General features: G+C 43.2%; 1 protein-coding gene across 2 annotated transcripts in view; it reads right to left on the bottom strand.

The window, feature by feature from the left end:
• vapal (VAMP (vesicle-associated membrane protein)-associated protein A, like) overlaps positions 1-27,891 on the bottom strand; it is a 73,159-nt gene that overhangs the window by 23,233 nt on the left and 22,035 nt on the right. For both annotated transcript variants that reach the window (XM_055633948.1, XM_055633949.1), the window contains exon 2: positions 7,226-7,378. In XM_055633948.1, the coding sequence (XP_055489923.1) occupies positions 7,226-7,378 (153 nt within the window). The remainder of the gene's footprint in view (positions 1-7,225; positions 7,379-27,891) is intronic.

Here is a 27,891-nt window from a genome sequence, read left to right as displayed (position 1 = left end):
TTGAACTGAATATTCAGCAAGGGAATGAAAATGCCATTAAAAATAGAAGAAACTCAGTCCTCGATCTGTGTAATAAGGTCCAAGAATGTAATGTGAAACAGATAAATAATCCACGTTCTTAGCACATACACTTTTAAAATATAAAATTATTGCTAACACTCAGTTGCTCAGACAGTATCTGTGGAGAAAACAGGTAAATTACTCTTTTCGGAAAAAACCCTTGATATCAGATTCTAATTAAAAAAAATCTTTAAAAAAATGGAAGGAACAGAAAAGAATGCCATGCTCATTTTGTTCCCTATTCACGAGCAATATATCCAAGAATTGAATCCAAAACAATAACCAGTCTGTTTCAATGGCTTAGTTTACATTTCCTGTTTTTGTTTCACATTAACAACTTTTCCAATCCCTTAATCTTCCCCAAGGGTATGTGTGTTAATAAGATTAGTCCAGAGAAATATTTGCTCACTCAGCACTCACTCACCGTGAATCGTTTTCAGTCACAAATCTATCAGAACACTATATAATAAATCTTTTCTTTCAAGTAACATACAGCATGTTACACCCAACTTTGTTAAGTTTGTATATCCTGTACTAAATGTAAAAACGGTTTATTCCAATGCATTCTGTATCTCTCTGTGGGGTTTAATCATTGATGCTTCAAATTTAGCATCACATATTGTTTTCCTTACTTTTTGCAGAGGCATTCAAAATCAAAAAGTGGATTCAGCACCAAGCTGAGGTTTCCTCTGTATCTTCCCTCTTTCTCCCCTTCAAAGTGCCATCCAATTTCTCCAATGAATACTTACTCATTGTCATTTAATTTAATTAGTCTGAAGAAGGGTCTCTCGACCCGAAACGATGATGCCTGACCCGCTGAGTTACTCCAGCATTTTGTGTCATATAATCTTCAGCCAGTTTCTACTTTGATATCTCGGTTTAATCTGAGTTTCGAGTTTTTAAAACATATACGTGCATAGAACTCCTACCAAATCCCTTTGGAAGTTACTTTCGCTTTTTGAAACCTACATGAGATATCACATATTCCTTGTCATCGACAAGATCTTCTAATTTATTATACAAATAGCTCATAATTAGAGTTGTCAGCTCATCAGTGTTAATGCATGCAATTATGACAATCATTTTGTTTTACATTTTCAACAGCACATACCAATAAGGGAAAAGTCTGCATTGCAGATTTCAAAAGAAATCTTCTGCAACATCTCACATGGCACAAATGGCTGTCTCATTGCTACAGATCCTCCTCCACGGCTCCTATCTATTACCACACCCTTTCTACCTCAAATTTGCTCATTGTGAAGGGTAAGAAGTAGAGCAGCAGCATATTAAGTGCCTCGTAGTCTTTAGATTTTAGAGATACGCTGCAAAAACAGGCCCTTTTGCCCACCAGGTCCGTGCCGATCAGTAATCACCCCATGCATTAGCACTATCCTACACACTGGCGTCAACTTACATTTACCAAAACCAAATTAACCTACAAACTTGTACGTCTTTGGAGTGCGAGTGGAAACCAGAGCACCCGGAGCAGACCCACGCAGACACAGGGAGAATATACAATCTCCATACAGCCAGCACCCGTAGTCAGGATCGAAGTCTGGTCATCGCTGTAAGGCAACAACTCTCCCGCAGCCCCATTGCCCAGTTATCTTGCCTAAATTGCTGATTCCCAAGAACAGGCAGCCACTGATATGTAATGTATGCAATCTGCCTGGCAAATTTGGGCAAAAGGAAACTTGCAATGTAAAAGACACTGGAATTAAGGCACACAGAGATTGGAGGACTGAGTGACTCTGAAGAGATAAGTGTGTAAATAGCTCATTCTAAGCCCCCCCCCCCCCCCCCCCCCCCCCCCCCCCCCCCCCCCCCAGTCTAGTTTCAGTCCAGTTTCAGTCAAAAATCACTGAAACAAGCACTTGAACAACTAATCTTTATTTTGACAAAACACAATTACAGTTCAACTACTGTAATTCAACAGACATTTCCCTAACCCAATAATACAGCAGCTTAATACATTGTATTCAAACAGGACTTCTCAAGGAAGCCAATTTAGAAACATTTACCCTGATCTGCAAGAAAACCAGGCAAGGCTCAATACCTCATCCAATCAACGTTCGGCAAAGTAGAACTCTGCAACATTATTTACAATTATTTACAAGGTGTATGTCTGGTTTGCAGCCATCCAATACATTCTATGCATTTTGCACCTAATTGACAGGGTCTGCAGATGTTCTTATTCTTTTCTTGCAACTTGTATCCAGGCTCTAGACACACTGGCACCACTCAGCAGCTTATCCCAGTTCTGCAGAGAGCAATTCCAAATTGACCTGAAGCTTTTACCCCATTTTAAAGTCCTAGACTCTCCAATTTGGCCAGGATTAACAAGAGAAGCTAATGACATTCATAGAGAGGAATTTAAACTCAAAGTGAATTCTATTTAAGGCAAAGTATTTTCTTGTGGGTCATTCAAATTTGAGAAGCGTTTTCCAGGGAACTATATCATAATACTCATCTTATAATTATTGAAAAATGTAATTGAAACAGTGATCAAATCATAACTTTTTTTTTTAAACTGAGCTCCAGCTCTGATGAAAGGTCACAAATGCTTATTATTTCCATCCATTTCAGCTTTACGAAATATTTCAAAATATGAAAGGTGAACCAGTATTCGTGGAATACACCTTAGCTCAAGTTTGAAGACTGAAGAGGAAACCAGAGATAAAATAAATAAACAATCAGGGCTTTTTTTCTCTGTTTCTCCAGCCGGGCAACCTTGGCAGCTTTTTAGGTTGCCAAATGACACTTTAGGTGATCATTTAAGACGCATGCGATAATGTGCTCTGACGAAGTGCATAGTTACCCGTCGGGAATTATGCTCAATGAAGCATTCACATTTTATTTCTGCTTCAAATAAAGTCATAAACTAAACATATTCACCAATCAAGACATGATATATACCACAATGACATGCAGCAAAATTATAATACAGTATCTCAACTATTTTTACATGTTGCAATGAATGCAATTTCTACGATTTCTTTCCACTTCCAAACAAAAATGTAGTTGGATTATTCAGCGTATGATCAACCTCGGTGAGACCAAGCGCAGGCTCCCTCTCCCTCCGTAACTCCCTGGTCAATTCGTCCCTTCCCACCCAAACCACACCCTCTCCTGGCACTTTCCCTTGCAACTGCAGGTAATGCTACAATTGTCGCTTTACCTCCCCCCTTGACTCCATTCAAGGACCCAAGCAATCTTTCCAGGTACGGCAGAGGTTCACCTGCACCTCCTCCAACATCATCTATTGCATCTGCAGCTCTAGATGTCAGCTGCTCTACATCAGTGAGAAAAAGCGTAGGCTTGGTGATCGCTTTGCCCAACAACTCCGCCCGGTTCACTAGAACCAACCTGATCTCCCGGTGGCTCAGCATTTCAATTCCCCCTCCCATTCTGAATACGACCTTTCTGTCCTGGGCCTCCTCCATGGGCAGAGTGAGGCCCACCGTAAATTGGAGGAGCAGCATCTCATATTTTGCTTGGGCAGTTTACACTCCAGCGATATGAACAATTACTTCTCCAATTTCAGGTAGTCCCTGCTTTCTCTTCCCCTTCCCAGCTCTCCCTCAGCCCACTCTCAGCCTCTTCCTTTCTTCTTCCCCCCCCCCCCCCCCCCCCCTCACTTCAGTCTGAAGAAGGGTCTCGACCCGAAACGTCGCCTATTTCCTTCGCTCCATAGCTGCTGCCTCACCCGCTGAGTTTCTCCAGCATTTTTGTCTACCCATTCACACAAGTTCTGTTATCCCACTTTCCTCACCCACTCCCTACACATTAGGGGCAATTTTACAGAGACAAGTTAACCTACAAAGCCAATGCGTCTTTGGGATGTGGGAAGAAACCCACACGCTTGTGGGAGAATGTGCAAATTCAACACAGACAGTGCCCGAGGACAGGATCAAACATAGATCTCTGGCGTGTGAGGCAGCAAGTCCACCAGCTGTGCCACTATATTTTGTTTTCCAACACACAAAAAAATTATACGTTGATAACTTTGGTTACTAAAAAAAAAAGAAACTATCCATTTTCAGTCTTAAATCTCTAAGTGACGCTATGTCCGCCTTTACAGCTACTGTATGTTTTAATTCAGTTCCACACTATGGGGCAGTACATAGGCCATAAAGTTGCTGCCTAAAAGTGCCAAAGACCCAGAATTGATCCTGAATATGGGTGCTGTCTGTATGAAGTTTGCTCCTTTCCCCTTCGATCGCATGGCTTTTCTCCGGGTGCTCTTGTTTACTTCCACATTCCAAAGGTGTGCAGGAACCTTTTTCAGACCCAACCCAAAACGTAATATTTTCCTTTTGTCCAGAGATATATGCACATGCATATATACACACACACACACACACATACAGTTTGATTTTCTCCTTTATAACATTGTTTACAGAGTACTATGTTTACATAGTCCGTTGTACTGCTGCAAGTAAGGATTTCATTATTCTAACTGGAACGTGAGAGAATAAAACACTATTGACTCACGTCGCTAATGCGTGGGATAGAACTAGTGTACGGGTTATCGGTGAGGACTCGGTGGGCCGAAGGGCCTGTTTCGACGCTGTAACTTTAAATTAAACTAAAAACACTAAAACCAGAGGGAGTCTAATGAAGGACCTCTACCCAAAATGTCACCCAATTTCTTCTATCCAGATATGCTGGTTGCTCCATGGAGTTTCCCCGCACAATTAAAGCATGGAATAGTCTTCACCCTACCATAATTACCCAACCAGACACAACTAAATTTAAGGTAGCTCTTTTTTCCACAAGAACCCTTTTTTGCTTAAGTCCAAGTCAAGAGTCAAGAGTTTTATTGTCATGTGTCCCAGATAGGACAATTAAATTCTTGCTTGCTGCAGCACAACAGAATATGTAAACATAACACAGAGCAGGAGATAAAAGTTCAGTGTGTCTATATACCATAGACCATAAATAAACAGATAAAGTGCAATAGACTGTTATATTTCAGTTTGGAGGTAGAGAGTCCACTCCAGTTTAAATTCCATTTGGAATATTTTTGGAGGACCAGGAAACCAAGAAGCAAGAATTATTCCAGGGAGTTATTCCAGCTCCAGGGAGTGATTCTGCGTTGGTTTTCAGCGGTCGCGGCTAGTCGGCGAGGCGGCGAACGGACAGCAATGGTGGCCAGATCTCCCACAATGCAAAGGTAGGGAGAAAGTGCCCAGCGCCAACCAGTTCCCATGGCAGTGCGCGTGTGCAGGACAGGACGTGCGCACAACCAAGGCCGATGATTTGCTGGCCGTGGTTGCACGCATTTGCAGGGGGAGGATCTGCAGGCCGTGGCAGTGCGCATGTGCAAGGCGGCCGGCCATGCCGGCGGATAAGGAGCGGGCGGAGAGCGGAGAAACGGTGGCCTGTTCACGGATACGGATGGCGGGCGGAGATGGAGAGCGAAAGAAATAGAGGGGAGCCAGCTCAGAGTTGAACGATAGGTGTCTCAGGTTCTTGCCCAGCCGGGCAAAATGGCACGGCTTTTAGGTTGCGCAGTGGGACTTTAGGTCGCCATTGGCACCCAGGCAACCGTTAATTTCGAGCCCTGACAATGCTAGTCATAGTTGTCAATAGCAAAAGCTCGTAATAGCCCCGTTATTTTATAATCAGTTGCAAGCATAAAGTACCATCCATTTATCAAACTTGTGTTGTTCCACATACTCTGATCTTTAGCATCCCATCTTACAATATTACAAATTCAAAGCAGCAACAGCTATCTGGGACTTGTTACAGCTTAAGCAAGTATGTATCTCCTTAATCAGATTGAAAATTTCATAAGAAGCACAAATCTAAATAAGAATAAAATTCTAATTCAATGCTTCCCTTACACATTTACCAAAAATAATTCAGGGCGAGATTGTAATTAGACTTTTTGGAACATGTAAAGAAATGTGTCTAAATTTTAAAAAGTTAAAGTACAAAATAAGTTGGATTCATCAAGGTTTACCGTGCCATTGAAAGTTTACTTGTATTTGAACGAACAACTGTTATGTTTTTCTGGGCTTGTGATTATTTAGTAACTATGTATTACAAAGCAACATCCTTCCTGGCATATGAAGGCCACATCTCTGGGTTAAAACACAGCTTCTATGGTTTCACTGGGCATACAGTCTTTGGAATCTGCTGTCTAATTTAGTTAGGCCACAAAGACAGTGATAGCCTCGATTGTTTTTTTTTTTAAAGATAAACAGGCTACTAAATCTTCATTTTGATGAGCAAATCAGAAACGTAAAAGTGGGAAGGGGAAGATTTGGCTGTGGGCGAAATCACAGCAGTTGGCAGAAATTATGAAGAATGATGTGATGGATGCAAAATGGATAGGGCGAATGGTGAGGGCTAGGGGTGCTCGATCTGTGCTCTTTCTGGCGAGGGGATGGAGTGTACATGAAATGAAGGAATGTTTCCTGACAAAAAGAGGGCATTTCAGCAATCCTGGAACAGAAAGCCTAATTTCAAAAACATATGCGACAGAGATATAGAAACCAAGAGAAAGAGATGGCAGCCTTTCATATGGTAGGGTGGGAGGAGGCTAAGTTGATATATCCGTGGGAGCCAGTGGGTTTATTAAATCTCAGTGAATATCAAGACTCCAGAGGTGGATGAAGATAGAGATATCCTTTGGAGGCATGGGAGAAGTGTGCAGAATGCAGTTGTTAAATGTAGCAAAGAGAGAGTTTGGGAGGAGCACCACAGCAAAGGTACGGAATGTGGACTGTTGCACATAGCCAATAGCACATCTGTCCTATCTTAACACTACCGTGGTAAATGCACTGGTCCTCCCTTATGCACATGCAGAATTTGTCAATTTTATCAACTTTGCTACTAATTTCCACCCTCAAATTCACATGGAGTATTTCTAACATTGACATTTGCTCTTTCAGCACAATACTTATGCCATCACAGTTTAAACTGGAGTTACTGGTTCATAAATGTATACTTATTTACACTACCACAATCACTGTGGCTAGAAACCTGAAAATGCAAACTGACATGTGATAGATCTGACTGATGTATGAACTTGTAATCTAAATAAGTTCAACATAATTTTCAACTAATGAAGAAGCAAGATTTCACAATATCATGTTAAAAATAGTTCAATTCTCTTACATGCATTACAGGCACTCTATTTTAGAATCATTCTTACCTGAAACAGTAACCATTGATCCTGGGTCAATAATTCCACTGTTGGGCCGTACACAGTACCGGCGTGGTGCTGTAGTCTTCACTTTGAAGCAAACCCTCTTATCTGAAGGGTTTTTCAATTTGAGATTTGTTGTTACTACATCTGTAAATGGACCTGTAGATGCAAATATACATATGCACAATACATTAATAAAAAGCAAGACCTTTAATTCATACTTTGAGTTAATTATTTTTGATCGTAGGTTGATCATCCCTACGGTATCATCTTTCAATAAATGCAGGGAAATTCAAAGGTTATGGAGCTCTCAACTTGGTTTTTGATTTTCTAGAACAGTTGTGTCATTTTCCTTTGTTAAAGGACAAATAAAGAATGGTACACAAAAGTGGAAGTAGGTTTTACTTTTTTTTTTAAACAGAAAAGGGATATTAAATGTTAAAAGGAAATTGCAGAACCTAGCTGCAAGAGGAACAGTCACCAATTATGAGGCGCGAAGGAGGAAATAAAATTAGATGATTCTGTGATCAAACAAAGAAAGAGCAAAGGGAATTTAACGGAAGAATACCAATTTTAAATTAAAGGTTGGAGTACAAAGAAGATGAGCAAGGACAGATAGTAGCAATTTGAAATCAAGCGAGTATGGAACTTCAGGAGCTAGACAGTATGAAATTGACCATAATATGAAGTGTACGGAAGTGCTATACTCCACAGTTCTTGCATTCCAATATACAAGTGAAGGAAATTGAATTTCATGTAGAGCCCCTATTCTCTCCCCACTTATGCTTTGACCGTAATATACTTGCAGAATCTATTTAGAACCTTCTTTACCTCATCTCCCAAAGCCATGTCATGACCCTCCTGTGTACTCCTATATGTACCCCCAGTATTCCTCAAGAATTCGCTTGATCACAGTTGTCTGCTTAGTTTAGTTTAATGTCACATTTACCAAGGTACAATGAAAAGCTTTTGTTGCGTGCTAACCAACCAGCGGAAAGACAATGTATAATTACAATCAAGCCAGTCACAGTAAGAATAATGTTTAGTGCAAGGTAAAGCCATTACAGTCCAATCAAAGATAGTCGGAGGGTCCCCATTGAGGTAGATAGTTCAGGACTGCTCTACTTGTGGTAGGATGATTCAGTTGCCTGATAACAGCTGGGAAGAAACTGTCCCTGAATCTGGAGGTGTGCTTTTTCACACTTTTATACCTTGACACATTTATTTTTCTTGACAAGGACCTCAATATCTCTTGTCATTCAAGTTTCCCTACTCCTGCCAGCCTTGCCCTTCACTCTGACAGGATTATGTTGGCTCTGAACTCTCCCATCTTACATTTAAAAGCCTCCCATTTAACAGGTGTCCGGTTTAAGTGGCAAACAGTCTTCCCCAATTAATTTTCCCCGATACTTGCAAACCATCATCTGCAGTTCCTCCCTACACACTTCTTCATTGTTATTTTAATTTCAGTGAAATTGTACTTTGAATGTTACATGCTCATTTAATATCAATTTGAATTAATAGAAAAGATAGAATATGTGGTTTGAACCTGGAAATTTATATGGTGAAAAGATTACTTTGAGCTGCAAGGTTAATGCACCAGCTGTTGCTATCATAGAAACAATGCAAGGTGATAATTTACAGTAACAAAGGAAGTGTATTATTAGCACAAGCTAAAACCCAAGGTTCACTTTTCATAATTGTAAGGATTTTAGTAATCGCAGTGATAATATTCAAATTACTTATAAAATAGTGACCAGAAAGTAATATTAGGTTTGCCAAAACCTAAATTAAAATTTGTACTAAGTGAGGAGAAACCCAGCAAGTTAACTTTGAATACAAACTCAAGGTTCAGACTGGAAACATAAGCATATATGATGATTCTGACACTTTTCAGAGAAAAGATGAAAATCCATTTAAATAAATTAGTTTGATTACTCAGTTTCTAAAGCAGAACATACAACCTACGATCTGCAAGCTGTTTCTTCAAGGTCTCCAATGAACCAACGTCTTCTGTTTGGACGAATAAGACATGGATTTTGAAGGGAAAAAAGCCATTTAAAACCACTGACCCGGTCAGTGGTGGATGAAGCTGAAATCAGACCACCATTTATAGTACAACTTAAGTTAAAGACAAACTAAAGATGCGGACCTGGCATTCTTTCTACACAAACACAGCCCAAACCACCAACATTTAGATAATACAGATCAGATATCTTCCATATCTCACAATAAAATAGGCCAGTAGGTGGGGTATGATCTCTGTAATAGTACAATCTGATTAAGACGTTGGTTTTCGAGTGCAAACTGGTAAAACCAATGGGTCACACCAGTAAATTTAGTGTGAAGGATATTATTCTCAATGTATTCATAATAATTCTCAAGACTGGTGTCCTCAAGGATACATTCTCAACCCCTTACTCACTTTACACTCACAATCATATGGCCAAATTCTACTCCATTTAGAAGTATGCAGAGGACACCACTGTAATGGGCCGGATCTTAGAACAATGATAAGGAGATAGAGAGCTTAATGTCAAGCCACCAAGCTCTCCCTTAATTATTAGCAAGATGAAAGAGCTAGTTACCAACTGGTTAGAGGCATGGTACAGTACATGCCCGAATCTACATCAATGGTGTTGAAGTGGAGATGGTCGAGAGCTTCAGGTTCCCAGGCAAAGGTATCACCAAAAATTTGTCCTCGACCAACCACAAAGCTAGAGCCAAAAAGCACACCAACCTCTCCACTTCCTCAGGCTCTGCCCGAGACTTGTACGGGTGTCAGAGGTTATTGGGAGAAGGCAAGAGAATGGGGTTAGGTGGGTGAGATAAATCAGCCATGAATGAATGGCGGAATAGACTTGATGGGCAATTGGCTTTATTATACTAAAATATCTGATTTACTTAGATAGCACGCAAAAAAATTCAATGCACCTCAGTATACTTGACAATAAAAAATAGATACCAATAATTGTGAAGCACTCCATCACAGACTACAGGTTACTTTGGAACTTAGTGAATTTCAGCATACCAGAGAACATTTGTCATCGCATTGATAGTTTCAGAGTATCAGCTGATCATTATTTTAATATGCACCCCAAGAACAGTCTGTACAGAAGAGTCTTATTTTGATGTGCAGAATGAACCTTAACAAACACCTCTGCATTTCCTTTAAACAGATTTTCCCAGCAAAGATGTAATTAAGGAGATGAGTAATATTTCATTTCCAGTGCATCAACATATGGGTAGCTATGAGTGTGAACAATATTCCAACCACACAAAGATATGGAGAGGAAGGTCCTTCTTGCCACCCTAAATCTTGGTATTTGTTTGAAATCTTTTGTCAAAGTCATCATGTTGTAGAGCTATACAACATGGAAACAAGCCCTTTGGCCCAAGTCGCCCATGCCGATCAAGTTTCGTACCAGATATAATCCTACTTGCCCATTCCTGGACCATATCCCTCCAAACTTTTCCTATCCAAGTGTTCACGTCTCTTTTAAACATCGGACTTTCACACATCTAGTTCCATACAGGCACCACTATCTGTGTGAAGGAGTTGTCCAACAACTCTCTACACCCCTCTGCTCCCCGGCCATGTGTGTGACCCCTTCCCTCCACCTCTCCAGCCCCGTCATTGCACACCGGCGCGGGGGCTTTGCACTGTCTTTTGTCTTATCCCTCGTAGGGGGCCATCGGTGGGAGCGGGTTCCTGTTGGTCCTCACCTAGCCTGGGATAAGGACTGCGGCTATTCATCTTATCCAATTCTACAAGGTCAACCCTCAGCAACCTATGCTTCAGGTAAAAACACAGCCAATAGCTCCTTCTTATAATTATATCTTCCAGATCTAGTAACACCCTTATACCGTAGCGGCCCATCGGGGAGCGAATTCCTCTGGAGTTGGAGGGGGAGGGGAGTATTGTGCTGTTTGATCGCCCCCTGCTATCCCAGGGACAGGGAGACACAGCGGCTTTTTAGACCTACATGCATTTCCTTCCTATAGCAAGGTAGAGTATTCCAAATGTGGCCTGTCCAACACCTTGTATAGCTGTATCAGGTCATCTGAACTCCTGCACTCAATACCCTGACTGATGAAGACAAGGCATGCTAAAGGCTTTCTTCACCACCCTGTCTATCTATGACATCACTTTCATGGAAGTATGTACTTGCATCCCAAGATCTCTCTGTTCTACAGCACTCATCAGTTTCCCACTATATACTGTACAAGTCCTGCCCAGGTTTGTCTTACCAAAATTCAACACCTCATCCCTAGCATTTATCCTAGAGATGAGGTACCAGGCCACATTTCCAGGGGATACATTTGATTAGGTCCCAGGGATGTGTACTTTAATGTGTTTTAAGTCCTCCAGCACATCCTCATCTGTAATGTTGTCTATCTGTGCGACATAACTATTAATTTCTCCAACATCGAAAGTATCCAAGTCTTTCCCCACATTAAATACAGATAAGAAATATTCATTTAACACCACACCCATATTCTGTGGCTCCATACAGACGTCAACCTGGTCTCCTTCATCCTTTTTTTGATGAGGTATCCTGCCAAATAATTCAGAGTTGCCTGAGGAACTACCCCACATGATCCATCATTTCCATCTCTTGCCCGGATCTGATGATATCAGTCTTGTGAAACTGAGAAGTTTAAATGACAAGCAGCACTATTAGTCATTCAGCAATATATGCCATCTACAGTTATTCAAGCAATTTTTTTTTTTAAAATATAAAGCTTGTCCTTAAGACTTTATCAAGTAATTTATTTATTAAAAAGGTAGATTTCTATTGGAGGGTCATTGAAATAAATCTACCAGAAAGTAATTAAGTCTGCATAATTAAAGACTGTATGCAGTTCACATACACATGCCTGATGCCTATCATGGCAATTGGGCAATTTCATTTCAAGATTCCCACATTCTTCTCAGGTGAAAACCAATAAATTCTCCCTCGTCATGTCTACCTATGGCTGCAAATGCCACCAACTCTTTTCCTGAGAACAATCAGTGATGGTTAACAAATATTAACTTTGCCAGCAATGACCACAATCTGCAAGCATATTAAAAAGGTTTCAAAAAAAGATGCCCATTCTAACACATTCTGGGATAATATTGGTAAATTCAAGGTTAACTGCAAAAATAAACAGATGTATGGCCTCAAATTAGGAATTAAATTTTGAAATCCAATACTGTAAACTGTGTTAATTCATTGATGCAAGAACTCATACTCAAAAAAAATCAGCTGCTTGTTAGAAAAGATAGGAAGCAAGGGGCAAGCAAGGAGAGAAAAAAAAAAAATCGGCGTTCACAGTACCTTCAAGGAATATACCTTGACATTTCCATTACAATGCCACATTACATGCAAAAATCAATGGCTCATCTCAACCGTCTGTGCATTCGTATTTTAAATGTGAAAACCGCAAAGCTCGGTGCTGGGACCGCAGCTATTTACAATATACATCAATGATTTAGATGAACGGATTCAAAGTAACATTAACAAATTTGCAGATGACACAAACCTGGGTGGCAGTGTGAACTGTGAGGAGGATGCTATGAAAATGCAGGGTGACTTGGACAGGTTGGGTGAGTGGGCAGATGCAGTTTAATGTGGACAAATGTGAGGTTATCCACTTTGGTAGCAAAAACAGGAAGGCAGATTACTATCTAAATGGTGTTAAATTGGGAAAAGGGGAAGTACAATGGGATCTGGGGGTCCTTGTTCACCAGTCAATGAAAGTAAGCATACAGCTACAGCAGGCAGAGAAGAAAGCAAATGGCATGTTGGCTTTTATAACAAGACGAGTTGAGTTTTGGGGCAAAGAGGTCCTTCTACAGTTGTATAGGGCCCTAGTGAGACCACACCTGGAGTATTGTGTGCGGTTTTTGTCCCCTAATTTGAGGAAGGACATTCTTGCTATTGAGGGAGTGCAGCGTAGGTTTACATGGTTAATTACTGGGATGGCGGGTCTATCATATGCTGAGAGGATGGAGCGGCTGGGTTTGTATAATCTGGAGTTTAGAAGGATGAGAGGGATCCTTATTGAAACATAAAAGATTATTAAGGGTTTGGACACGCTAGAGGCAGGAAACAGGTTCCTGCCATTATGCGGAGTCCAGAACCAGGGAGCACAGTTTAAGAATAAGGAGTAAGCCATTTAGAAATGAGACAGAGGAAACACTTTTTTCTTAGAGTTGTGAGTCTGTGGAATTCTCTGCCTCAGAGGGTGGTGGAGGCCGGTTCTCTGGATATCTTCAAGAGAGATAGGGTTCTTAAAGATAGCAGAGTCAGGAGATATGGGGAGAAGGCAGGAACGGGGTACTGATTGGGGATAATCAGTCAAGATTACATTGAATGGCAGGGCTGGCTCGAAGGGCCTACTCCTGCACCTAATGTCTAAAACCATTGTGGGCACTGACACTTCATTCTTATCTGGAAGCTGCCCTGGTAACCAGTTGCTGTGCACAATGGAGGCTTTCCTGGTGCTTCCAGGAGTTTTCCAAAAGTGCTGCACCAGTCCCATGAAAAATAACACTTTTCAGGCATTTCTGGAGATATCTCCAGAGCAAACAATGATAAAGGTGATAATTAATTGTTCTAAATTACTGTAATAACTTTCAAATTTTCTCAGAGAATAAAACAAAAAGTAAACTGCGCACAATCATTTTCTTCCACTTGTATCTGCCTGCCAATCTACTTCAACTGGTTCTGAAATCCTACACATTCTGTTTGCTCCACTGCGTAATGTCCTCAAAGTATTACTTTGAAGAAGTTCTCCTCCGAGAGTTCTGCAATATCCTATCTCGCTGCCCCCCTCCTGCTCTCAGGCTCTCTACATTGTCTTTGATCCCAATCGCCTTTGTCTCGTTATCACACTTCCTTATCACTATCTCCCTCTTCGAATTAATGACAACATCCGCAGCTAGCAAAGCACGACTGAGGATTTGGGGTGGGTAGGCAGGAAGGGGAGAAGAGATGGTGCAGAGCACCAATTGCATTGCAGATTGCACTACTGGAGCCCAGAGGCAGAAGACTATAGAAGTAGACTCACCATATTAAGCTTATCAGTTTAGTTTAGAGATACAGAAGCGGAAACAGGCCCTTCGGCCCACTGGGTCCATGCCGTCCAGCAATCCCCACACAGTAACAATATTCTGCACACAGTTAGGACAATTTTTATATTTACCAAGCCAATTTATCTGCAAACCTGTATGTCTTTGGAGTGTGGGAGGAAACCGAAAATCTCGGAGAAAACCCACAAAGGTCACGGGGAGAATGTACAAACTCTGTACAGACAGGTGTACGGATCAAACCCAGGTCTTCGATGCTGCAAGAGCTGTAAGGTAGCAACTCTATCGCTGCGCCACCGTGCCGCACAGTTGCATGCAATAAGATAATGCAGTTAATTTGTGGACTGTACTATAGCTAGTGTGTTAGTAGTGGACAATTGTGCAATCAGCAAACACTGCCACTTCTGAATTTACAATGAAAGGTAGATCATTAATTTTTAATGCAGGGATCGATAAATAGTTGGTAAGTGTGGGGGTGAAAAATGACCTCATGTACACATGAATGTAAAGTCAAGATTACAATCAGATCATCCATGCTTCCATTAAACAGGAGAGTGGGGCTAAGTGGCCTCCTACCAATTCATATCTACATAATACCAGATAACGGTAAATTTAAAATTTAACCTGACTTTTTCAGTTGAGTTGGCCTTTCTCCCTTATTTATTGATAAACCTAGAATTTTCCTGTCTTTCAAAATAAATGTTGAAAAAACAGAATAATTGCAATGCAATGCAGAAAACATAGAAATAGCAACTGTTGCTATTATTGTATCAAGTTTATACATGGCAACACTTATTCTAGCTCAGTTTAAGTATTTAAGGAAATAGTAATGAATAATAGAAGGTAGACAAAAATGCTGGAGAAACTCAGCGGGGGAGGCAGCATCTATGGAGTGAATGAATAGCAGACGTTTCGGGTCGAGTCCCTTCTTCAGACTGATGTGGGGGTGGGGGGGAGGCAGGAAGAAGAGAGGAAGAGGCAGAGACAGTGGGCTGTGGGAGAGCTGGGAAGGAGGGAGAAAGCAAGGACTACCTGAAATTGAAGAAGTCAATGTTCATACCACTGGGGTGTAAACTATCCAAGCAAAATATGAGGTGCTGCTCCTCCAATTTGTGGTGGGACTCACTCTGTCCATGGAGGAGGCCCAGGACAGGTCGGATACGGAAGGGGGAGTTGAAGTGCTGAGCCACCGGGAGATCGGCTTGGTTAATGCAAACTGTGCGGAGGTATTGGGCGAAGCGATCGCCAAGTTTGCGCTTGGTCTCACCGATATAGAGCAGCGAATGCAAAAGATGAGGTTGGAGGAGGTGCAGATGAACCTCTGCCGCACCTGGAAGACTGTTTGGTCCTTAGGAGTCGAGGAGGGAGGAAAAGCGACAAGTGTAGCATTTCCTGCGGTTGCAAGGGAAAGTACTAGGGGAGGGGTTGGTTTGGGTGGGAAGGGATAAATTGATCAGGGAGTTACAGAGGGAGCGGTCACTGCGGAAAGCCGAAAGGGGAAGAGATGGGAAGATGAGGCTAGTGGTGGGGTCGTGTTGGAGGTAGCAAAAATGTTGGAGAATTATCTGTTGTATGTCGCAGCTGATAGGGTAGAAGGTGAGGACAAGGGGGACTCTGTCCTTGTTACAAGTGGGGGGAGGGGGGGAGATGGGGAGTAAGAGTGGAACTACGGGATATAGATGAGACCCTGGTGAGAGCCTCATCTATAGTCGAAGAGGGGAACCTCTGTTCCCTGAAGAATAAGGACAGCTCCGATGCCCTGTTGTGGAACACCTTATCCTGAGTGCAGATGCGGTGCAGACAGAGGAATTGGGAGTAGGGGGAGTAGAGTCCTTACAGGAAACAGGGTGGGATAATGAATACTGCCATAATAAGTAATGAATGCTGCTGATATCTCAAAACCTTTTCTTCAGGTTCTATATTTTGTTTATGGGTATTTTAATAAAATATACATTTATTTCCTGGAGGAGCAAAGGAGATGACCTATTTTTTTTGAAACCAATGAAAAACAAGAGAGGGTACTCTTGCTACTCTGTTTTGCTGCCAGGTCCAGGATGTTGATTTATGGCAATAAAAGTGATGTCTTCTTCTTCTTGCGTATGGCGTGCACAGCCTAAAGTTGTAGGTCAACTTGTTCTATTTGATCTTATTTGATTGTGCACACCAGGTTGATTGCATTCGTTGAAACAGGGCGGACCACGTGAAGATTGCAATCTCCCACCCCAAAGTAATGTCAATATATTGTCATCAGGGCACCGCGAGAGTTAACAGGAATCTGCACATAGCATGATCTCTATGTGCCTGCAGCCCTTTCTTTCACATGGCAGTGGTGGAGGTGGCTTTGAAAAATAGCAGTGAAGCCACCTTGCAATGGTTGCATCACTTCTTGGAGAAGTTGCACACTACAACTCAGTGCCAAGTCCAAGATGGCACCGAGTGGAAATGTTGCTAGGGGTTATAGAAACATAGAAAATAGATGCAGGAGTAAGCCATTCGGCCCCTCGAGGCAGCACCGCCATTCAATATGATCATGGCTGATCATCCAAAATCAGTACCCCATTGTGGCCTTTTCCCATATCCTTGATTCCCTCAGCCCCAAAGCTAAATCTAACTCTCTCTTGAAAATTTGGAGTGAATTGGCCTACACCACCTTCCATGGCAGAGAATTCCACAGATTCACAACTCTCTGGGCGAAAATGTTTTACCTCATCTCTGTCCTAAGTTGGATGCCCTACCCCTTATTCTTAAACTGTGACCCGTTTCTAGACTCCTCCAACATCGGGAACACATTTTATCCGCATCTACCCTGTCCAATCCTCGAAGATCATTCTTCTAAATGGCCCCATAGCAGAAGCATCCACGTCGCGGGGCTGGAATCTGGAAATATCCCGAGCTAATTCTGCTACCACCATCATCTATTGCAACAAGTTATGGCTCCCACTGATTGCTACCGGAAGCTAGCTTCCTTTTCAGGACGGACGATGATAGCATTGTCAACATTTGAAGCATGGAAGATAGACACGAAAGAAGATGATCCTTCTAAATTCCAGCAAATACAAACCCAGTCAACCCATTCACAGATCAAAAAAGTTTACTGTCTCTCTTTACACAAGTGAAAGCCTGACCTGTTCAAGCTTACCAGCGTTTTCTGTTTTTGTTTTATTTCCAGCATCTGTGTTTTTTTTTAATGTTCCCAAGTGTTTTTTCAAACTCCTAGCTAGTGCTTGGAGGGTGCTGGCAGACTGTGTGGCATCAGGAGGCAAATCACTTGACAAAAATGGATCAGCCTCTATTTCCATAATCAACAATATATACTTCACCGTTTCAGTGAAATTCCTAGCGATAAACGACACCCACACCCCCTTAACACTCCCTCAGGGAGATCCAACTGATACCGAATGTCAGAGGTTGTATCGTACTTGCGATGTCAATGGTGGTTATCTTGAACTTTATCATTGTTCAAATGCAATTTTTCTTTTACAGCCATAATTTCACACCGAAGCTCTGGAATTCAGTATTTTTCACACATGGTGAATCTCTGGAATTCTCAGCCACAGAAGCTACTTGAGGCCAGTTCATTGGCCATATTTAAGAGAGAGTTAGATGTGGCCCTTGTGGCTAAAGGGATCAGGGGGTATAGAGAGAAGACAGGTACAGGATACCGAGTTAGATGATCAGCCATGATAATTCTATGTTTCTATATAACTCACACAAGCAAAACATCTAAGATTTCTCTCACTAACAAATGACTGATCTTTTCTAGAAGAGAAGACACAAAGTGCTGGAATAACTAAGCAGGCCAAGCAGCATCTCAGGAGAACATGGATAGGTGATGTTTCAGATCTGGACCCTTCTGCTCTCTTCTACCTCGCCGTCATTCGTAGCAAGTAGGTAGGCACAAAATGCTGGAGTAACTCAGCAGGACAGGCAGCATCTCTGGAGAGAAGGAATGGGTGACATTTTGGGTTGAGACCCTTCTTCAGATAATTGCCTTATGATACACCCTTGGGAGGATGACATTATTATAATAACCATCATCATCACCATCAGGGTGGTTTGAGAGTTTCTGGGAATCTGCAGATAATTTAGCTTCTATGCACTACTGGTCTTCTTTCCAGGCAGGAATAGTGGAAATGATTTTGAGAGATGCAGTTGTAGCTACAGATCCGATAGCGAGCAAGATAGCCCACTCCTGCTAAATACAGTGGGCTGACGTAAATAAGTAAGTTTATTGGCCAAGTATTCACATACTAGGAATTTGCCTTGGTGCTCCGCCCACAAGTAACATGACATAGTGACATTTACGAATGACTCAGAAAACACTAAACATTAATAATAATAAAACATTAATGATAAAACACCATTGATCAAGCATGTGAACCAACAAAATACCAGATCAAAGGGAGGCTACAGATTTTTGGCTGTTGAGTAGTAGCAACTACTCGTGGATAAAAACTGTTTTTATGTCCGGCTGTGGCAGCTTTGACAGTCCGGAGTCGCCTTCCAGATGGAAGTGATTCAAAGAGTTTGTGGCCAGGGTGAGAGGGGTCAGAGATGGACTTGCCCGCTCGCTTCCTGGCCCTTACAGTTCATCAATGGAGGGAAGGTTGCAGCCAATAACCTTCTCTGCTGATCAGACGATTCGCTGCAGCCTCCAGGTGTCATACTTGGTGGCTGAGCCAAACCAGACCATGATGGAGAAGGTGAGAACAGACTCTACGATGGCCGTGTAGAATTGGACCATCATTGCCTGTGGCAGATTGTGCTTCCTCAGCTGCCGCAGGAAGTACATCCTCTGTTGTGCCTTTTTGACTGTGGAGTCGATGGTAGCCCCCCACTTTAGGTTCTTGGAGATAATGGTTCCCAGGAACTTAAAAGACTCCACAGATGTGACTGTGGTGTTGTTGATGGTGAGTGGGGTGAGGGGAGGAGGAGCTCTCCTAAAGTCTACAATCAGTTCAACTGTCTTAAGAGCATTGAGCTCCAGGTTGTTGCAATGGCACCAGGATGCCAGCTGTGACACTTCCTGTCTGTAGGCAGATTCCTCCCCATCCTGGATCAGTCCAATCAGGGTTGTGTTGTCCGCAAACTTGAGAAGCTTGACAGAGGTGTCTGTGGAGGTGCAGTCAAAGGTATCAAAGGTATTTTATTAGTCACATTCACATACACCCAGGTGTAGTGAAGTGAAATGCTTTGGCGTGGAGAGAGTACAGGAGAGGAGAGAGTACGCAGCCTTGCGGTGTTCCTATGCTGAGTGTTTGCAGGTCCGAGATGTGCTTTCCCAGCCTCACGTGCTGCTTCCTGTCTGTCAGGAAGTTAGTGATCCACTGACAGAGGGGTTCAGACACAGTCAACTCGGAAAGTTTGTAGTGTAGTAGCTCTGGTACAATGGTGTTGAATGCAGAGCTAAAATCAACAAACAGGATCCTCACATGGGTCCCCTGGCGGTCTAGGTGCTGTAGGATGAAGTGCAGGCCCAGGTTGACTACATCATCCACAGATCTATTGGCCCGATATACAAACTGCAGAGGGTCCAGCAAGGAGTTTGATATTTTTCAGCTTGGCCAGCACAAGCCTTTCAAGTGTCTTCATGACTCCAGAGGTCAGTGCGACAGGCCTGTAGTCATTAAGACAAGTAATCCTTGCCTTTTTGGGTACAGCGACAATAGTGGAGACTTTGAAGCAGGCAGGGACAGTACATGTTTGCAGGGACTGGTTAAAAACATGTCTGTATAGACTGGTGCAAGCTGTTTGGCACAGAGCTTAAGATTAGAGGGGGAAACATTGTCAGGTCCTGGAGATTTCCGGCTCTTTTGTCCTCTGAAAAGCCTCTCCACCTCCTCTATTTTTATTGTTGATATTGGATAAGTAATGTTGTGCAGCACAGAGGGTGTGGGCGATTGGGTGTGAAGTGGTGATTGGAGGGGGTGGGTGTAGAAAGGCCCAATCTTTGCAGACTGAGGTCAGGCTGTGAAGTGTTGGTTGGGGTGGGAAATGGTCCAGTCTTTTCATACTGGAGTCTTGCCTTAAGTAGGTGTGAAGTGGTGAATGGGAAGGAGAGGGTGCAGGGTTCATTCTTTGTAGACTGGGGTCTGGCTGTGTTAGTTGGGGAGGGGGTATCAGGGTTATGTTTCTGATTTTCAAACCTGCAGTAAAATTAATTCAGGTCGTTGGTCAGCTGACGATTGTCCAAAGAGCGGGGGGGCTTTCCTTGTAGCTGGTAATTTCTTGCAAGCCCTTCCAAACTGAAGGAGTCACTACCTGAGAACTTGCTTCTCAACTTCTCAGAGTACCTTTCCTTGGCAGCTCTGATTTCTCTTCTCAGCTTGTACTTGGCCTGCCTGTAGAGGTCTGCATCCCCGCTCCTGTAGGCCTCCTATTTAGACCGTCGGAACTGTCTAAGTTCTGCAGTGAACCAGGGCTTGTTGTTGTTGAACCATATCCGGGTCTTAGTTGGAATGCAACTGTCCTCGCAAAAGCTGACATATGATGATACAGTGTCATCATATCATGTCATCGAGGCTTGTGGTTGCTTCCTTGAACACATTCCAATCCGTGCAGTCAAAGCAGGATTGTAGGTTCTCAATGCCGTCGCTTGTCCACCTTTTCGTTGTTCTGAACATAGGCTTAGCAGCTTTTAGTTTCTGCCTGTAGGTCGGAATAAGGTGAACTATGCAATGATCAGAGACCTAGAACCGCCCGGTGAACAGAGCGATATGCGTTCTTGATTGCCGTATAACAATGATCAAGTGTTCTCTCCCCTCTGGTGGGGCAGGTAACATGAAGTCTGTATTTTGGACGGTCACGGCTGAGGTTAGCTTTGTCAAAGTCCCCCAAAACAATGACCATGGAGTCCGGGAAGTCACTCTCTACCCTCATTACCTGGTCAGCGAGTTGCATTTGCGCCTCACGTACACAGGCTTGGGGGGGGGGGGGGGGGGGGGGGGATGTAAACTCCAGTGAGAATAAAGGAAGCTGACCATGCCATACCCTGTAGTACGCAACGGAGCTGAACATGGGCCATTTCTTCGTCCATTTCAGTAATCCAACCTTACTTTGTATATCCCTCTCGCAGTGTAATCAGCGTTGCGGGGGAACTGTTTGAGTGTGTGATATAGGGTTAGATTCATAATTCTGTTCAATCAATTCTGTTAAATTTTGTTAAAGATGAATATGTTAACAAATTATGATTCTGTTAATTGTCTATTTTAATGTTTTTTTAAAAAAGCTTTTGTATTTGTTTTAAATGGCACATGTGCTGCGTTTGAGTTTGAGTTGATTTTTGTATTACTCTTGCACTGTAATTCAACTAATCACACTGTTCACAACTGCGGTATTTGGAAAATAATAGCAATATGAAGATTCAAGTTGCTCTGCTCTTGGAATCTTGGAATGTTACTTAATGTTTTTTTGTGTCTATGGAATTGTTTTTCAACAATAAAATGGGTCTGGTCTTCCCAATAGCCAGAGAGTGGAATGAAATTTGTCTGTAATGGTGGGGTTATCTAAATGAAGTATTTAACAAAATAAAATTTGTTTCGAGCTAGATTAAAAAACGATGTATAACTTGAGGATGGTTTTATTCTGCGACCGTACAACTGATTAGATTGTGCAGGAAAGGACACACATACACGTTTAAGAAGAAACTGCAGATGATGGAAAATCACATTGCAACCTCCCCGCAACTTTACCCTGGCATCCCAGCCGTGCTGATCCAGGCCAGAATTCCCACACACTGTGGAAGGAACATAGCCATCTTTTTGCTTTTTATTACGAGGCAGAGAGGCAGAAAGAAAATGAGGTGAAGATTTTTACCAAAGATATTTGATTTTTACGAGGATGTTTCCGTAACCGGCTTCTTTCTCCGCACTAGTATCTTTGCTCCGCTATCGTGGAGACAAAGATGGCGGAGCCGGAAGCCGGTTACAGAAATGGGGCCGAAATTTACCCATGAATCTGCCCATGACCGTACTATGTCTTTTTCGTCGAGTGGACTATCTTACTTGCTGTAGGATCTTTGGTTGTAGCCACCAAAGATCCTATAGCCACCAAAGATCCTATAGCGGAGCAACCTGAGCCTACCTAACCCGACCCGACTCGCACTGTAATCAATGTTGCGGGGCAACAGTTTGTGTGGGTCAGATTCATAAATCTGTCAGTTCAAACTTATTGTCAAGAATAAAATTGGATTCTGGTAATTGTCTTTTTTAATGTTTTTTAAATCATTTCTTTTTAAATGGCTCACACAGCAGTGTTTGAGTTGATTTTGTAGTAACCGGAACTGACCCGACTCGCAGGGTGATTGACGGGGGGGGGGGGGGGGGGGGGGGGGGGGGGGGGGGGGGGGGGGGGGGGGGGGGGACTTTTTGTGCGTGATTATAGGGTTAGATTCATAATTCTGTTAGTTCATAATTCTGTTGATTCTTGTTAAAGAATAAAATGTTTATAAACACACATACATGAAAATTATATAAATGTATATAACACACACAATTATATTTCTTCTAATCCAATAATGAACTTTATTTCAGACTAGACAAGGGACATTAAATAAGAAACATTGTAAATAAGAAACATTGTAAACCTCCCTGCAACTTCACACACACTAGGCCTTATCCCCCCCGGCACTCTCTCGCCTGCCCCCTTACTACAATGTCCCCCCTCCTATGCCCCTCTCCTCGCTGCCCCGGGCCCCGCACTCTCTCTCCTCGCTGCCCCGGACCCCGCACTCCTTCTCCCCGCTGCCCCGGGCCCCACACTCCCTCTCCCCGCTGCCCCGCACTCCCTCTCCCCGCTGCCCCGCACTCCTTCTCCCCGCTGCCCCGCACTCTCTCTCCCCGCTGCCCCGGACCCCGCACTCCCTCACCCCGCTGCCCCGGACCCCGCACTCCTTCTCCCCGCTGCGGATCCAATCTTTGGCCGGAAGCAAGAAGGCCGGAGCAAGAAAGCGGAGCAAGATGGCGGAGTCAGGTTGCTAAAATGTGTCCTATAATCACCATGAACCCGCCCATGAGCGGACCTGACGTTTGCGTGAGAGTAACCCATCTTGCTCCACTATAGGATCTTTGGTAGCCACCTTACAAATGTTGCAACACCTCCTGTGGGAAGTGCGCACCGCAGCCACAATGCACTGCTGAAGGATATCTTGGTGCCAATAAAACTGGCTTCTTTATTACTTGGGGGGGGGGGGGGGGGGGGGGGGGAGATCTTTGGCCCACCGAGTCCATGCCGATCATCAATCACCCGGTCGCACGCGTTCCATGTTATCCTACTTTCTCATCCGCCCCCTACACACTAGGGGCAATTTAAACAGTTCAACTAACCTACAATCCCTTAAGTCTTTGGGAAGTGGGTGGAAACCCAGGCAGTCACAGCTAGAACGAGAAAATTCCACACAAACAGCACCCAAGTCAAGTCAAGTTTATTTGTCACATACACATACGAGATGTGCAGTGAAATGAGCTCAGGATGGTGCCAAGCTCAGGATGGTGCAGAATCATGGTATGGAAAACCTCATCCTGGGTGCAGATGCAACCTCCTGCACCCATGCAAAACTCACCAACTTCACCACCAATTGCACTCAAATTCACTTGTACCATCTCCGACATCTCCCTACCGTTTCTAGATCTCACCATCTCCATCACAGGAAACACACTATTGACCGACATCCACTATAAACCTACTGCTCCCACAGCTATCTTGACTACATTTCTTCCCACCTTTCTTGTAAAGATTCTATCCCCTATTCCCAATTTCTCCGTCTACACCGCACCTGCACCCAGGATGAGGTTTTCCATACCAGGGCATTGGGGGATATCCTCATTCTTTAGGTTCTTTAGGTTCCCCTTCTCCATATCCCACAGCTCCGCTCTTGCTCCCCCTCCCCTCCATTTGTAACAAGGACAGAGACCCCTTGTCCACACCTTCTACCCCATCAGCCGTCGCATACAGCATATAATCCTCCAGCATTTTTCGCCGCCTCTAACGGGATCTCACTACTGGTCACATCTTCCCATCGCCACCCCTTTCTGCTTTCCGCAGACACCGTTCCCTCCCCAACTCCTAGGACCCTTCCCACACAAACCACCCCCCGCCCAGGTACTTTTCCCTGCAACTGCAGGAGATGCAACACCTGTTCCTTTACCTCCTGCCTCGGCTGCATCCAAGGACCACAACATTTTTTTCAGGTGAGGCAGTCATTCTATTGCACCTCCTCTAACCTCATCTACTGTATCCGCTGTTCCAGGTGTCAAATCCTGTACATCGACAAGATCAAGTGCAGGCTCGTCGATTGTTCCGCTGAACGTCTCCGCTCAGTCGGCCTTAACCTACCTGATCTCACCATTATTCAGCACTTTTACACTCCCTTCCATTCCCTTTCTGTCCTGGGCCTCCTCCATTGTCAGAGTGAGGCCCAGTGCAAATTGGAGGAACAGCACCTCATATTTCACTTGGGTAGCTTACACCCCAGCGGTATGAACATTGACCTCTTAACTTCAAGTAGCCCTTGTTTCCCCTCTCTCTCCATCTCCTCGCCCTTCCCAGTTCTCCCACCAGTCTTACTGTCTCCGACTACATCCCATCTCTGTCCCACCCACTCCCACTACCCTGACATCAGTCTGAAGGACCTCGACCCGAAATGTCACCCATTCCTTCTCTCCAGAGATGCTGCCCGTCCTGCTGAGTTACTCCAGCATTGTGTGTCTACCGTCAATTTAAAGCAGCATCTGCAGTTCTTTCCCACACATAGCATGCAGATTATTGAATAGTAATCTGGATATTCAAATGGCCCCAGGGAACCGAGCAGCTGCGTCTAGCATCATAAGACCTAGGTATACGATCGTACGTTAATGGAACTGATTAACATGCCCCTAATGTGTAGGGCCCGGGCCCATCGTTGCACTGACGCCCTCCAGTCAGGTATTGGTGATGGATGGTCGACATGGCCTCTGTGGGCCAACGGCGCACGCACACACGCTGTTATAGGTGATAGTTTTTTTTCAGGTTGTGTTTAATAGTCTGATGGCTGTGGGGAAGAGGCTGTTCTTGAACCTCGATGCAGATTTCAGGCTCCTGTACCTTCTACCTGATGGCAGCGGAGAGATGAGTGTATGGCCAGGATGGTGTGGGTCCTTGATGCTGCTGCCATCCTTTTTGAGGCAGCGACTGCGATACATTCCCTCGATGGTATGGAGGTCGGAGCCGATGATGGACTGGGCAGTGTTTACAACTTTTTGTGGCCTTTTCCACTCCTGGACGCTCAGGTTGCCATACCAAGCCATGATGCAACCGGTCAACATGCTCTCTACTGTGCACCTGTAGACGTTCGCGAGAGTTCTCGACATAACGACTCTCCGTGATCTTCTCAGGAAGTAGAGGCGCTGATGTGCTTTCTTTATGATATGGCCAAGGCCATGATTTATTTTTATAAACTAAGATGTGGATTTTGAAATCCAAATATGGAGAGAACTGGATTTGGGAACATCAATGCTACAGGAATATGATACAAGGCTAGACACAAAATGCTGGAGTAACTCAGTGGGACAGGCAGCATCACTGGCGAGAAGGAATGGGTGATATTTGGGGTTGAGAGACCCTTCTTCGGACGATTGCCTTATGATACAAGGCAATTGCAGCGAAGCAAATTGGAAGGGCGGAGAATGTTACTCCAGTTAAAATTTAGGGCGAGGTTTGGGAGGATGGCAATTTATTATAATAATCAGGGTGACGAGAGTTATTGGGAATCTGCAGATGATTTGGTTTATTTACACTACTGCTCTTTCTGTTAAACCAAGTTCTTTTGTCAGTCCAATTCTAGAAAACTTAATTCAAGCCATTGCTGGTAAAATCAATTCTTTATTCTGACAATGCTGGATAATTCTTTAAACCTTCCAAAACAGAGCTACAAACTCTGGGGCAGGTCGAAAGAACTACGACTCTGGTACAAATGTAACACATTATATAGGTATTAGACAATTATGATACAGAAGGAGTGGCAAACTATTAACCAATCATTATGGTTTACCATACATTTAGTTTATTTGCATTAACCAATCAACTAAATCCTTTCCAGTGATTGACAACTCGTATAGTCGCATGATTTTCCCTTTTCTGGCCCCATTACAACCCTTTTCCCTATGTGGTTTTCTTTTACCTCTTTGCTCAAAATCATCTTATTTCAATGAAGTAAAACCACAGAAATATAAAACAAATTTTCAGAGACCACCTCTCAGAATATAAATTACACATCATGCAGCAATCACACAATACATACACACAAAACATATATTTTCACTTTTGGAAAGAAAGTTATTTCTAAAACTTCAAATTTAAACAAAGTCTAATACTTACAATCCTAATTAAAACACAATACACTTCACAAATAATTTCCCTACTTCATAGTTAAAATACAGTTACTTATGGATTAAATATGAGTTTTGCCCCATTCTTACAAAGTGGTAAGGACTTAAGTTATTTCTACAATCCCCACCCACACAAAGGCCACTAATTGTCACACATGATAAATTCTTCCCAAGCTCGGGTCTAGTTTCATTCTGAATTACAACCTCCCCCTTCTATCTCTGGATGAAAGGAATGTAAGGCCTCCTCACTAATTGCATTCCACACAGCAAATGGAAGATTATCAGTTACTTTCTCAGTTTTCTATAAACATAAGAAACCACCCTTATACAAAGGTCACACAACCATCACATGCCTTATCTCAACATAAATCCATTTAAACAGCACAAACCAGATCACATACTATTATCTAGTCTTGGTGGCCACGACCCAATATAGACTTCCATAAATCCACTTTATTGCACACCTGAGCTCAAAGATGTGCCATAAAGAAAGGACACATGATGCTCATGTCCTGAGACATGTCCGGTTCACTTTTAAACTTGTGCCTTTAATTATAAAGCTCAAAAATTCAACCTTGGCGAATGATCGCATTTTAAAATCCACACAATGGTATCAAGCTTGATGCTATTCTGGAGTGTATTAAACTCCAAATACTCACAGAAACATACTCCCTTGTGCTTTAAAACAAAAGGACATCCTTTCAGGCTGCAAATGCTGCTGTGTTAGGAACCTAGCATTAACAGCTACCCTCCACTGCCATTCCTTAAAAAAAAAACACTAATGGGTCAGTGAAGGGTAGCTCCCTGCAATGGAATAAACTGCAAATGTAGGAAATCAGCAATAAAACCAAGTTCCAGAAACAGTCAGCAAGTCAGTCAGCAGCTGCATAAAATGAAACAAAATTAACTTTTTTTCTACTTTGTTTCAGACTGTCATTGGGCAAGTGACTCAGCCACTCAGTGCCAAGAACTAGGGCTTGTGTTGACAGATACAGATTGCCAAGATACTGCAATCACGCTCATCTACTTCCTGTTAGGTATATTAGGAGCTGCTCACTCTCACATTTAATAACAAAGCACTACACAGCCCCAAGATTTTTATTGGCAGAAACCTCAATGCCCATAGAACTGCACAGCTCAGGAATGAGAGGTAGACTGGCAGTGCCGAGGTAGATCACAAGATCTGGATGGCCCGCCACCACACGCGATCAGTCATTTCCAGGCAGGCACAG

The sequence above is a fragment of the Leucoraja erinacea genome, chromosome 4 (genome assembly GCF_028641065.1).
Source record: "Leucoraja erinacea ecotype New England chromosome 4, Leri_hhj_1, whole genome shotgun sequence".
NCBI lineage: Eukaryota > Metazoa > Chordata > Chondrichthyes > Rajiformes > Rajidae > Leucoraja > Leucoraja erinaceus.
Note: the sequence above shows the minus strand (reverse complement) of the source record. Positions and strands in the feature narration are given on the sequence as shown.